General features: G+C 55.8%; 1 protein-coding gene across 1 annotated transcript in view; it reads right to left on the bottom strand.

Annotated features, from left to right (window-relative positions):
* HSPA12A (heat shock protein family A (Hsp70) member 12A) overlaps positions 1-13,751 on the bottom strand; it is a 163,073-nt gene that overhangs the window by 10,572 nt on the left and 138,750 nt on the right. Inside the window, exons 7-10 of the mRNA XM_045291412.1 lie at positions 11,418-11,465; positions 6,395-6,566; positions 2,298-2,384; positions 1,599-1,703 (exon numbers count right to left, since the gene is read on the bottom strand). Of these exons, the coding sequence (XP_045147347.1) occupies positions 1,599-1,703; positions 2,298-2,384; positions 6,395-6,566; positions 11,418-11,465 (412 nt within the window). The remainder of the gene's footprint in view (positions 1-1,598; positions 1,704-2,297; positions 2,385-6,394; positions 6,567-11,417; positions 11,466-13,751) is intronic.

The raw sequence follows: 13,751 nt of genomic DNA, 5'->3' as shown, positions 1-13,751 counted from the left end.
CATTTATCTCTCTGCCCTTCAGTCAATCCCACTTGTGTTTATCGGCCAGGCTGGCACAATAAACTATCTCAATCCACCCCTTGCCAACCTGGCACCTGTGGGTAGAATCACATTCATTTTCTTAATAGTATCACTGGCAACAGGCTGACTCTAAGTTCTTGCTTTGCTCTGGAACTGGCCAGCAGCATCCTTAAGCTTTTTCCTTCACTCCAGGCTCCCCAGTGTGCGGAGAGGGATGGGGTAGAGTTGGTGAAAACTGATGCTACAGAAAGAGTACACGCTTGAGCTTGTCAAACCTAGTTCACCTCCTCCTCCTCCTCCTCCAGGCAACAATGTGCTTTGGCTTATTCTTCAACTAAAGTCTCAGCAGGAATCAGCAGGTACTGGAACTCAAACCATTACTCCACTCCTGTGAGCTTGAGAGTCCAAGCATACGTGAAGGGCAGGGCAGAGGGTGGTAACTGGAGCAAAGAAATGAAGAGACCTTGAACTGGATCGTTGGACCATTTCAGAGTGCCTTTGACGCCCAGCATCACTACCTCTGTAGTTGAGGTAGCTTTAGGGGATGCAAGGTTTAAGACGCCATCATCTGGCCACTGCAGAAAAATGGCATAAACGTCTTGTCCCTTTGAGGTATACCAGACAGAGGTGGATATTGAGCCCTTAGAAACAATTGACCCACCCCAGTCAATAGATCCACCCCTCCCAGCTGAAAGTATTAATTCACAATCCACACCTGAGCAGATTAGCCAAACTATGTAAGTTAATATGCCAGTGGGGCTGCATCAATACCACTACCTGAGCGAGATGCCTTACAAGACTGTAACTCTTTACAGAAGTAGAAAGCCTCCTCTTCCTTCTGAGGAATGGCTGGTGGTTCTGAACTGCTAACCTCGCAACAAGCAGCCCAACTTATAACCATTATGCTACAAGGGCTCCTCTAGCATCCCAGTGGGTAACCCACTGTAACACCAGGCCTCCTGTATGAGTTCTATAGACACTGGGAAACCAAACGTTGTGTGACTCACTTCCTGGGATGTTTGCAGTACTGTGGTGGTCTAGCACCGAGCTGGAGATATCTCTGAGGGGGGTCTGTATAGTCAATTAGCTGTGAGCCTCATTGCCTTCCATCCCAGAACGCCAGGGACAGGTACGCCAGCAGCCGTCACCTTGTCCCTGTGATGTGTGAACGACCCATTGCCCTGCTTCCCACCAAGTCAGAGAGCATGGTCCTTGGTTAGGCCATGGTGGCCCACAATCAGGTGTCCTGGGGCCTCCCTGGAAAGTTAGCTTCAGCAGCTAAGTCATTGGTGGTGTCAGGTTATGGTCACATCCTTCCAGTACTTTGAGAGATAAGCTCCCTCATCCGGGATCCAAAATAAGCTCACACAGGTTGCAGGGTTTTGTGTTTTAGTATGTTTCACTGTCTTCTGTGTTCCAGATTCAAATAGGTTCTTGTACTTTCTGCAGCTTACAATCCTGTCACACATACACCACCCCACCCCCCACGAGCTGGGGGCAGTGAGAGTAGCTGCCCACAGGCTGATCAGAGCAGCCTAGCAACACATGACAAGTGAATTAGCCATGGAGGTGCTGACCTGTTGCTTTATACAGTTCCTTGAGGTGTCCCTCTGGTAACCGTATCTGATGGACTGTCAGATCTACGGTGCCACCTCCGCTGTCCACAACCACATACTTGTCACCTGGTGCAAAAGCAAAGAGCCATGTTTAATTTATAGCTTGATCAACCCCTTCCTGAAACCCACAGGTGATGGGTGAGGGCTCAGAAATGGTACAATGGTTTGGCTAAGTACAATGGTTTGGCTAATTAGAAACACAGAGAGTTATTGGTGATCAAAGAGAATGCAGGAATGCCTGCCCAGGAGTGAGAGTTAGGCAGGGATGACAAAGAACCCAGAGGGGTGAATCTTTAAGACTCAGGTACTCCTGTCCCCGTGCTGCACACTCGGCCAAATGCCCACCAACGGGAGAGCAGCATACAATTACCCTCTCCAGAACAAGAGCTGGCCAATCCCTGCAGCCCCTCCTGTAAGAGATCTGACAGCATGCGAAGCACAGCTGCCCAGGGCGCGCTCGCTGGGGGAATGAGTCTTTAAAAACCAACTGATCTTGAACATCGTTTTCCCAAAGTGCAACATGAATAAATAGGGGTGCATTTAGGGGTGTTTTTTTTTTGGGGGGGGGTGTTGGCCAGCACGCACATGTGCACACACGCAGGCACGCAGGCACGCGGGCACGCACGCACGCACGCACACACTTCGGTTCAAGGTCACTACCTTCCTCCAGCTCGGACCAGATTTCTCCTATGACATTCTCCACCAAAAAGGTCCGACTCTGCCGGTTACGCCGGACGTGTTCCTTCGCTAGTGGCCGACAGAGAGAAAACGATGTGGAGTGAGAAAGCATCCGGAGCAGAGAGTCAGCGGCAGTCAGTGGAGACGACAGCATGAGGAGAGGGTTAGGGATGGAACTCTTAGTGAGTGACAGGTCCTCCAAAGGGCTCTGTGAGCCCAGGGACGCCGGGAACCGCAGAGCCCTTCTTCCCAGAGAAAGCCGGTCTGCGCCGGCTCCTTCCCTCCCTTCGGTTCCTCGCTGCTCTAACGAGATTCCCTTCCTCTGGGGAACGGTTAACAGCTGCAGCCCATGGCCTGCTCCTGCTGCCGCAGGGAAGAAGCTGTCGGGCCAGCAGCTTTCAGCGCCCCGGGCTGAACAATTTCACATCCAGGGACTCTGTTTGCAAGGAATGCAGGTGTCTTTTCCTAGCTTGGGATCCTGGACAAAGGCGGTGGGAGCCATTTTCCGACCCTGTTGAAGCTGGTATGCGCTTCCGCCACCGGGGGGCGCGTCCACCCCAGAGGAACCTAGCGGAGCCTGCCTTCATGATGGCTTGGCTGGGGACAACCGTGCCCTGACTGTGGCCTGGGTGGTTCATCTCTCCCAGCTCCCCCAACAGACCAGGCACAATGGGCATCCCTCCGTTGGGATGAGGGAGCCAGATCAGGAGAGGTTGAGGGCCTTGCAATTCCCAAGACATGGTCCTGTGACCTTAGACAAGAGGCCTGCAAGCCTTGGGGACTTAACAACTGCTGACTAAGCCAGGAAAGGCAGGGCCAGGGAAGAAAGCCAAGAGGGTGCTGTGAGCAGGCGGGGGCAGGGTGAGGCCAGGCAAGGGTGGAGCCAGTCAGCCCTAGTCCCCAGGTCTATAAAATTTGCCCTAAGTTCCTCGCAAGCAGGGTAGGCACCCAGTATGGCAGCTGCCGCACAGTAGGTGGTAAGGAAGGCAAAGCACAGAGTATGAGACCTGGCATTCAACCAGGGGCCCCTCTCCATCAGCATCAGTTCTGGGCCATGGGGTATGAACAGCCCTGCCCACCTGCGAATCCCCTCTGCCACAGCATATGCCCCTGGTTGTACAGTCCTCTGTGACAGAGTCCTTGTTATAGACCCCACTACCGTGCACCCCTCTGTGACAGCCATATAGGCAGTCCCCTGGGATGGCACCCTTGGTCCTTGGGCCTCTTTCCACAAGGAACAACAGAATCCATGGCCACCAAGTCGACACTGACTCATCTCGGCCCTAAAGGACAGGGTAGAACTGTCCCCTGTGAGTTCTCCGAGGCTGTACCTCTTCACGGGAGTAGAGCTTTGTCTTCCCATGGCTCTGGTTTCGAACGGCTGGCTTTGCCATTTGCAGCTCAAAAAATAGCTCTTAACCACTGGGCCACCAGGGCTCCTCCTACAAGCAGTGTTCACAGAACGCCTCTTCCTTGGACGGTAGGGCTGGCAAAGACCTAGCCACGTGGTTTCCTGGGGGGCTGGTTCTCAGTGGGGAGGCTGCCCTTAGTCAAGGACCCCCATGGGCTTGGGAGGGAGCCCTGAGCTGGGGGCTTCTGTGCCATGCCAGCAAGAGCTACACAGGAATTCGTTCTGCTGGACTCCTACAGGCATCCGGTTTCCTAAAGCAATCTAGATGGCTAGTTAAATGGCCTTCATAAAAAATAAATAAAATTGCAAAGTGAGGCTAATAAAACATGCTCTGAACGTTAAAAAAAATTGTCCCATTTTTCAGGCAAATTAAGCCCCATATTGTGGAAAATGTATCCTCTGTTGAGCTCATTAGATGCTCTCAGAGTAACATAATAGAGACTGCAAACCCAGTGGCATGGGCTCAGGATGGGGAGCAGGTGCCGGCCGGTTCAGTTTTCCCTCAAAACAGGTTGGGGAGGGGGTATCTCACAGGCACCCCACTTTGCAGCACCCCCTCCTGCGAGGGGAGATGCTCTAACCATAAAGCAATCCTAGTCTCGCTGCCCCTCTGGCTTCAGAAACCAATGAAAGGCTTCCTGAGCACAGGGAGATAAGCCTGGGCACAGACGCAGAGCAGAGCTGTGCTGGGGAGGCGGAGAGCTGCTTGGCAGGTTCAAAACCTGAGCTGTGGGGAAGGTGTGCATTCGAGGCACTCAGACGGATGCCCCGAATGCGCGAGCTTGCTACTGAGGAAACAGGAAGGGGGTTAGGGCTGGTATGAGTTAGACAGATGTGAGTTTCTTAGGAACAACTGGGTAAAGATTCCTTGAGCAAGACAGAAAAGCCAGCCATTCCCTTACTTCCCGTTTAAAAAAATAAAAAGGGAAGAGGGAGATTTAAATAAACATGTCATCCTGAGTGTGGGAAATGTGAATGCAACTGGCTTACGTTGCAGGGAGGCTGGCCCGACCTGCCTGTGGGAGTGGAGTGCTGCAAAGGGGGCCCCCGGATGTCGAACGAGGGAAGCCTGTTTCTGTTCATGCCAGCTGAATCAGATGGCCCCGTGCCAAGGCTGGTGCCACTAATGCAGACCTAGCAGCCCCACAGCCTTGCGCCTGAGGGTAAGAGGCTCCTTGATCTTGGGTTAAAAAGGGGGGTGGGGCTTGAGTGGAATTGACTGAAGGGAGGAAGAGGAGGCCCCCAGGAGCTCTTGGGCAAGGATGGTGGATGCTAAGGGGGAGGTCAGGGTACATGACAGGAAACTTGGCATGAAGGTGATGGGAGGCACCTTGAGGACTGTCCCCATAATGTCTGCCCATCCCCTGGGGCCTGGGGCTTCCAGGAGCGGCCAGGAGTGCCAGGTGGGTTTCTGCCAACAAAGCCTTCAGAGAGACCAGAGCCCTGCACACAGCACTGCCCCCCGGGTGCCACCCATCATGGTCAGCTCCCACCTCTCACTGGGGCCCATGACTATGACCCAGCTGGTCTACCAGCTTTGGTCTTGGACAGACCACACTGAGCCAAAGACCCCCTGAGGCAGCAGTTCAGGGGACTGAGACTACAGATCAGGATCATACCAGCTGCCATCAAATTGACTCCAACCCATGGCATCAGAGGAGAATGGTGTACAACCGTGCCACTCGGTCAAGAGGGCGGGGGAGGGGGGTGGGTGGGGTAGCGCTGGTGGTGCTGCAGGTTAGGCATCCAGGCCCTAACCACAAAGTCACCAGTTCAAACCCACCACCCTATCTCCTCGGGAGAAAGTTGGGGCTGCCCCTCCTGCAAAGATCCACAGTCTCGGGATCCCTAAGGAGTGGCTGCACTCTGTCCTAGAGGGTCACTGCTGAGTCAGAGTTGGCCTAATGGTCGCCGGGGTCTGGTTGTTAATGCAAGAGAAGGAGCTCCTGGCCCTAGACAAGCCTGGCCCGCTGGGCAGACAAAGGCAGCCAGACCCCTTGTCTTTCAAACCCTGGACTCAAAGACCCGGGCCATGATGAGCTCAGCACCCAGGAAACGCACGCTGGTGAGTGAGCCAGCCATAAATCAACAGTCTTAATGGAGCAATTAATAACAGGCAACTGGGATTAGATTGCAAATTGGTTAATAGGCAAGATCCAGAGAATAATGCAAGGCCCAGAACCGCCCCAGACCACCCTCTGAGTCTTGGAGAGAAGGCTCTACCCACCTAGGGACCTGAGCCCCCTAGGGTCAGTAGATGTTGACCCCCAGCTCATCACAGCTTAGTCTGCAGGAGTCCTTCCTTGCTAGGGTAAGGTGACCAGATTTTAACATTGGTGAAGTGGGACACCATTGATAAAACTCATATCCTGGCGAAATAGCCACATGGCAGCCAAAAACCATATATCCTAGCTTGTGGTGCAATCTTTCAAAAAATCGGGACTGCTTTAAAATGCCACGGGACACGGAAAAAAATGTTAAAAATCGGACTGTCCCGCCAAAAGCGGGATATCTGGTCACTTTATGCTAGGGCCAGGAAGGGGGCCAAGTCCTGAATGCCCGCCTCCTCCCAGGACACCACGCAGTGCATGTAAAATAATCCAAGGCAGGGGCCCGTCCAGTGGAGGGTGAGGGGTGGAAGGAGGGAGGGAGAGAGAGAGCGAGGTACCCTGTGCAAACCCAGCTCCTACTGTGTCACTGGCGCTGTACCCATTGACCACCGCCTTGCCGCTGAGCTCGATCATCTGGTGCAGCCGCAGCTTCCGGCAGTAGATGGACGCCGCCTCCGGCTCCAGCGCGATGATGAGCTGATCTGAGTTCTCGGGGGACGCCAGGCCGGCCTGGAAGACAGCAGGTGCAGAGGCTCCCAGGGCAGGTCCACACGGAGGACAGCCGCCGCTGAGGAGGGGACACCCCCTTCGGGAGGCACAGCCCCGCTCTGCGTTTTGGGGACATGGCCTCCACAGGTCTCCGCAGAGCAGAAACACACCCGGGTCTCTGAGCACGTCAGGGTGGGCTGGGGAGAAGGCAGGGCCTGCTGGGAGCTGCCGGCCCTCCGGGTCATGGAGCTGGGTGGGTGGGTGGGGGAGCCGTCCGCCTAAATTGCAATCCAAAGTCAGCCGCTGTGAGTGGGAATCAACTTGCCGACGATGGATGACCCAGCTCTGAGCAGCACAGAGGGGAAGGCAGGAAGGACCTGGGCAGTGGGAGAGCAGGTGGGAGTCCGTGCCCAGGAGGTGGGAGGGACTGTGCTGTGGAAGTCCCTAGAGTCCTGTCAACCATCCCCAACTGAGGAGGGCAGAGGGTCTGCTTTCAGGGTTTCCAGACACACACACACACACACCCCACACCCCACCCCCCGCCGGAGTCTAGCTTTCTTGCCACCACAGCGAGCCCAGAGACTTGGCACAAAGGACGAAGGTATGGTTACTGCCACCCTGTTGCACTGGGACATCTACTGCAGGTGGCTGTCGCTGAGAGCCAAGTGGGCCCAGGCGTGTTAGGTAGCTAGAGCAGGGACCAGGTGTGTCTACTGAGCATGTTCCAGATTCAGGCCCTGAGCCAGGGGGTGGGGGTAGGGGCGGTACACCTAGGTGGGCCCCAATCTAGGCCAGGTGGGCTTAATTCAGCCAACAGGGTCAACCAGTACAGTCGACCACACCTCCCAGGAGAAGGCCCCAAAAGGCTGGAACTTCGAGACCACTGCCCTCTTTTTCTGCTGCTCTTCCGTGTTCCATGCTGTTGGGCCTTGGGGTCTCCCTCGGTCTCTCTCTCTGGCCTCAGGGGCACCACGTGTTGTGCAGTGCCCTGCGGGTGCCTGTGTTCAGTTTACTGTAATGCCTGAAACCTCTATCCTTTATAAAAACCCACTTGGATCACAAACTAGGCTTTGGCATGAATTCTTTCTTGTGCAAAGCCAAGGATCGAGGTTTTTCTTACCGGGGAATCTAACAGGCAGGGCAGTAGGGGATGGGAAGGGAGAAAGAGGAACAGCAAAGAAACTGTACCACCCCACCCACCCTCCCCGTCTACACCCCACCTACCTCTTCATCCACCCTCACATCTATTTCCTTCATCCACCTCCCCCATTCATCCCCATCCACCTATCCATCCACCTCCTCCATCCAACTCCCCATTCAGCCCCTGGCACCTGCAGGGTCTCAGGCTGGGTTGGAGGCATTCACACAGGAACTCAAACTCAGCCTTCCGAGGACAGAGGAGCATGGGGAAGACAGGACTCAGCTCAAGGGCACCTGAGGGTGACTGCCTGACCAGCAAGATGACCCCCCATGGGGAGGGGGCCAGTCCCGCCTCCTGAGGACTGAACTGCATCTGGCCAGTGTACAACTGCCCCAAACAGCAGGGCTCCCCCCGCTCCCCGCCCCCCAAAGGAAAGTCTTTCCTCTGCCCTTCCCCAGCTGGGCTGGCCGAGCCCCACACCCGAGCCCTGACCATTTCCATGGGGAGTTTCCCCAGCATGGCCCAAAAGCAAAGTGGGGACGGGCAGGCCAGAGGGGGCTGATGCAGTGTCTGAGAAGCCCCCCAGAGCAACCACACCCCCTTGGCTCCAGCTGGACCCCTCAGGCTCCCCAGGTGGAGGAAGAGGGGAGGGGGGAGGCCAGAAGGGGGCTGAAGAGCCACCAGGGGAGGGGCCCAGAGCCGCTTGCTGGTGGGGTCCAAGAAAAGGAAATGCACAAGTATCCACCCCCCACCCCCCACTTGGAAACACCGGATGTTTGAAGGCAGGAGGCTGGGGCAGGAAATGCAACCTCAGTTTCAGCATAAACACTCCCAGGGTGTCAGGGACATGGCAAGGGACCCCAGGCCAAGCCACCATCCCTGAAGCAGGGAACTCCCTCTGTTCACGCTAATTTCCCTTTGGGGCTAGCAAAGAAAGATGGACAGGCTACTTCCATTATGATTGACAGCCTTGGAAACCCCAAGGGGCAGTTCTACGCTGTCCTGCAGGGTCGCCATGTGTTGGATTCCATGAGATGGCTGCGGGCACCGCTGCTCACCTCCCCAGCAAGGTGACATGTTTTCTAAAGGCAATCTGGGGTGCACAGCTAGGGTGCGGGAGGCAGGTACCAAATGAATCACTCAGCCATGGCCCCCAGACACCAAACCAATCGCCATGGAGCGGGGTCCGCTCACAGCAACCCCACGCGTATGGCAATCAGAACAGCGGTGGGATGGCGATCTTTCAGAAGAACGTTGCCAGTCCTTTCTTCCAAGGCACCTCTAGGTGAAACGGGGCCTGCCCCATCATCCCTGCAACCACAAGCCAGACCAAACCCACTGCCATCAAGTCAATTCCTAGACGCAAGGGTCCCGAGGAGCTGGAGGGACACAGTGGCAGCCATGCTGGGCTCAAGCACAGGAACAGTTGTGAGGATGGTGCAGGACCTGGCGGTGTTCTGTTAAGCCTAGAGTTGCTATGGGTCAGAACCGACTCAAGGGCACCTGACAACATCATGGCGACCCACTAGGACAGCGTAGAAGTGTTCCTTGGGGTTTCTGAGACTGCCCATCTTTACCCGAGCAGACAGCCTCATCTTTCTCCCGAGGAGAGGCTGGTGGGTCTAAACCATCAACCCAGCACTTAACCTGCCCTACCACCAAGGAGCCTTCCCTAGCTGGTCTTTTTTTTGCATTTCCCACCCTTACATACGCTGCACCAGACCCTGAGAGTGGGCTGAGGGAGGGTGTCTGAGCCAGTGTTATGTTTCCAAGGCCCCAAGGATCTGGGCAGCAGAGCACCACCCAAGCAGCTTCTTGGGGGTGTCCTTCAGGAGCACGGGGCCCACCAGGTAGGAAGCCCATACTCCAGGGAGGCCTGGGAGTGGGTGTAGACACTGGCCGGCTTGCTTCACCACCCAGTGGCGAGCAGGGAACACCCGCCCCGGGGCTGTGTCCACAGTCAGCTAAGTGCTCCGCTGGCTGGCCCTCAAGCTTTGGGAGTGCTACAGTGGAAAGGCCCCGGGGCTGAGGCCTTGACTTTTCCCCCTGTGATGCCTGTGTTCCCTGCAGTCTGTTTCGGGATGGCCGAGCCAAGGCAGGCTGAGTCTCTGTGAGATGAAATCGCACTGCACATATGGCAACACTGGTTTGGTAACATGTCTCTGTAACACATTGGAGGCAAAGTGCCTCTAAAAGGGAACTGGACAAGTTCCCATGCATGATCACCCCCCTACCTCCCATTCCCCCCCTGCCCCCCCCACTGCTCCAGCATTCCGGGTCTCTCCGGAAGGCCTCAGGAGAGGATCAGCTGGTCTTCTCCCCACTGCCCGAGACTGACCGCTTTAAAGGGTCAAAGGTAAGAGGCAGACATGGAGTCCATTCTGTCAACAAGCACTGACCACCAAGTCCAGCCAGCAGTGGACTGCTCTCTGAGCTCACAGCAGGGAGTCCAGAGTCAGGGAGCAGGAGGCCCAGCACTCAGGCCTCTTAGCTCAGAGCCTCCTCAGGCTCCCAGTGCTCCCCCGGCCTCCTCCTCCTCCTCCGCTCCCAGTGCAGACCCTCCCCCATCTTACTCCTACAGTAAGGTGACCACATTTTAACATTGGTAATGCGGGACGCCATTGATAAAACTCATATACTGGCAAAATAGCCACATGGCAGCCGAAAACCATATACCCTAGCTTTTCGTGCATTATTTCCAAAAATCGGGACTTTTTAAAAATGACGCGGGATGTGGGAAAAATTGTTAAAAATCGGGACTGTCCCGCCAAAAGTGGGACGTCTAGTCACCTTATTCTACAGGGACAGGCTCCCCTTTCACCTGCAAGCGGTGCCCCTCGGAGGTCCTCCAGCTCTCCCAAAGGAGGACCCCATGACACCCGTTCCTCTGGGCTCTTCTGCCTGAAGCTGGTTCGGGGGCTGCATGTAGGGCAGAAGGGATGGCGGGCATCACCTCCTTGTGGAACTCAAACACTGCCCAGCGTGCTCAAGAGCTGGCCAGCAGCCGCGGCTTGTGTGTTTGCTTTCTATTCAGTATGCCGGAGAGGATGGTTAAACACCCATGATGCGGTGGCCACAGTCACGGAGTAGACTGGCCCCATAGGGCTCCCAAGGCTGTCCATATGGAAGCAGGCTGCCTCGTCCATCTTTCTTCCGTGGAGTGGCTGGTGGGTTTGAACCACTTTGCCTTTTGGTCAGCAGCCTACCACTTTCACCTCGAGGGAGAGAAGAGAGGAAACAGAGCAGCAAGCTTTCATTCCCTTTTGTCCTGTGATCTCTTCCAGAAGCTGGGCAGGCAAAAGTGCCCCGAATCTACCCCCTACCCCCAGCCCCCCATCTAAAAATACAGAGGCGTCAATGAACCGCTCAGCTGAGGGCAACTTGAGAGCAGGTCTTGCCGTGGACGTGAGTCCTGTCCCTCCACAGTGCCTGGCTGGGGCGCAGGGGCTTGTTAGCTACCGTCTGCTCAGCCAACCAATGGCCCACCCATGCGCAGTGGAGGGAGCCCTTGCCCAGTCCTGTACCCTATCCATGATCAGCTGCAGATTGGAACTCTGTGATCCACAGAGTCTTCACCGGCTGGCTTTCGGAAGGGGGCTGCCAGGCCTTTCTTCCTACTCCACCCTGGTCCAGCAGCCCCACTGAAACCCGCTCACCAGTAGGGCCATATACAGACCTCCACCGGCAGACATTCAGCGGCTGCACATGGGGACCATGGCCAAGAATCTCACCTGGGTGTCTCTCGAAGGAGGGCGAGGAGACAGAATGTCCAGGACAGGTTAGTTTGAGGAATAAATGAATGGCAGGGCAGACGAATTACTAAATGGCCTCTACTGTCTTTAAAGAAACACCAGCAGATATACAAAGAGACAAAAATTAAGCTGCAAGAATATCACCCTAGACGACGGTCACCCCTGTGTGCGGTAGGGCTCTGACTCGCAGAAAGCCATGCTCCATGTCCATCCCTGACAGAGCCCCTACTGTAAGGGGTCACACCTTGCCTGACCCTCTGGCCCCCACCCGCCCACAGAGGCCACCCTCGGAAGAGTCAGCCCTGGGTTTGGCACCCTGACAAATTCCCACTCGTGGCACCTCTTTCCTGTGCAAGCTAAAAACAAGAATGGCCCTTCGGCGGGAGCACGGTCTCATGACGGCTTGCTGTCAGCCGGAAAAGCAAAGTCCAGACCCTGCGTGTTGAGGATCCTGCCCGGGAAAGCCCTCAGAACCCTGGCTGGCCTTCTGCTGACAGCTGGGTCCTGGCTGGAGGCCCTGGGCCCTGTCTGAAGGTTGAGACCATGGCGAATGCTCCTGCAGGCCCAGGGCTTCTGTGGACAGCTAAGGAACCATTTGCTCGCTTTTTAAAGAACTTGCCTCCTTCTGGAATTTCCACCCTCTTCCTTCATGCCTGCAAAAAGCAAGTCTATTTTTGGCAAACGCGTACTCTGAGCCAGGTTCTCACGCTCAGCAGAGGAAGACATGGGGAGCAGAGAAGGCCTGGGGAAGGGAAGGGCAGGGAAGGGCACGGAAGGGAAGGGGAGAGAGTGAAGGGGAGAGAGGGAAGCGGAGGAGAGACAGGAGGGAACCCTGCCCTCATCTTATTTCTCAATGCAGTTATCAAAGGGTGCCTAGAACACCCAGACACTTAGTGTCTCACCGTGGAGGGCCGGAACACTGGCCTTAGGGGAAAACTGCCTTTTCGTCTGTCTCTCTAGCCCTGAGCTTCCTTCGTGATGCATCTCCAAGGGGCACCCTCGCTCCCCCATCTCCACGGCCTTGTTGCTGGGCCTCAGCTGCTCTCTTGATAGCTCAAAAGTGTGTGCGTTTAAGACACTACACTGAAATAGCCTCATTGATATCACCAAGAAAATCCCACCTCCAAACGAGTTTCCAGTTACAGGTAGAGAGAAGTTCGGATGCCAACAATTGTTTAGGGTGGAGGCAGGGCAGGAGGGCACGGAATTCAATGCTTACCATCTTCCTGGAGTGGCCCTGGTGCACCGTTCACTTGGGGCTTTCACTCCATGCACTCGGGGTTCAGGGTGGACTCTGGGCAGGCTTTGAAAGGACAGGGCTCATCCAGGTGGCCACAGGCTGATGGCAGGGCATTATGGATGTTGTTGGGTGGGGAGGAGTCCACTCCCGGCCCCCAGCGACCCCATGTGACAGAGGAGAATGGCCCCATAGGGGTTTCTTAGGCCGTAACCACTATGGGCGGGAGCCCTGGTGACAGAGTTGGTTACAGGGTGGACTGCTAACCTCAAGGTCAGTAATTCTACCTTGAACCACTCCATGGGAGAAAGACGAGGCCTTCGACTCCAGTAAAGAGTTAGCATCTCGGGAATCCACAGGGGCAGTTCTACTCGGTCCCATTGGGTTGCTGCCAGACAGAACGGACTCCGTGGTTGCGAGTTTGGGTTTTGTTTTATTTTAATCATGACAGGAGCAGTTCGCCAGGTCTGTGTCCCAAAAGAGCCATTGGGTGGGTTTGAACTGCCAACTTTTGGGCTTGCCGCTGAGTACATTCTGTGATCCTTGTCCCTGAGGCCGGCCCAGCAGTGGGGGCACCTATGCCCCCAGCTACTTTGCCCAGCCTGACCGGGGTTGAAGGCTGGGAACACTGGCCCTCAGCACAGAATGAACGAGCTCAGCAGGGGCACACATTCCCCCAGGGGATGAAGCACTGTGCTGACATGGGACAGCCCTCCAAAAGTCCCATCCTGTCCCAAACGGGGAGGCTGAGCCTGTGAGCTGGAGGCGCTGGGGCACCATGTTGTCCCAGGTTGCCATCAGCACCGGAGCACTCTGGATCCAGGACTGAAGGCACAGTGCTGACATACGTCCCTTAGGTCCCCAACCCAGGCGTCAGCCACCACCCAGGTCTCCAGGGGACCCTTCATGTCCTGCAGAGAACACCTTGTTCCCTCCGAGGTGCAGCTCCCAGCTTCCACCCCACACAGACTGCCTGGTCTGGTCCATGGCCAGTGACCCTGACTTTATGTCCTTCTTAGTAAAAAGTCCCGTCTCTGAAGGTCCTTGCCTCCTTTTGCCAGTGGAGAATGGCCGCT

The sequence above is a fragment of the Echinops telfairi genome, unplaced genomic scaffold, assembly GCF_000313985.2.
Source record: "Echinops telfairi isolate 266 unplaced genomic scaffold, ASM31398v2 ScPeMD7_70;HRSCAF=299, whole genome shotgun sequence".
NCBI classification, from domain to species: domain Eukaryota; kingdom Metazoa; phylum Chordata; class Mammalia; order Afrosoricida; family Tenrecidae; genus Echinops; species Echinops telfairi.
The sequence above is the reverse complement of the archived record's forward strand: the minus strand, read 5'-3'. Positions and strand labels throughout refer to the sequence as shown.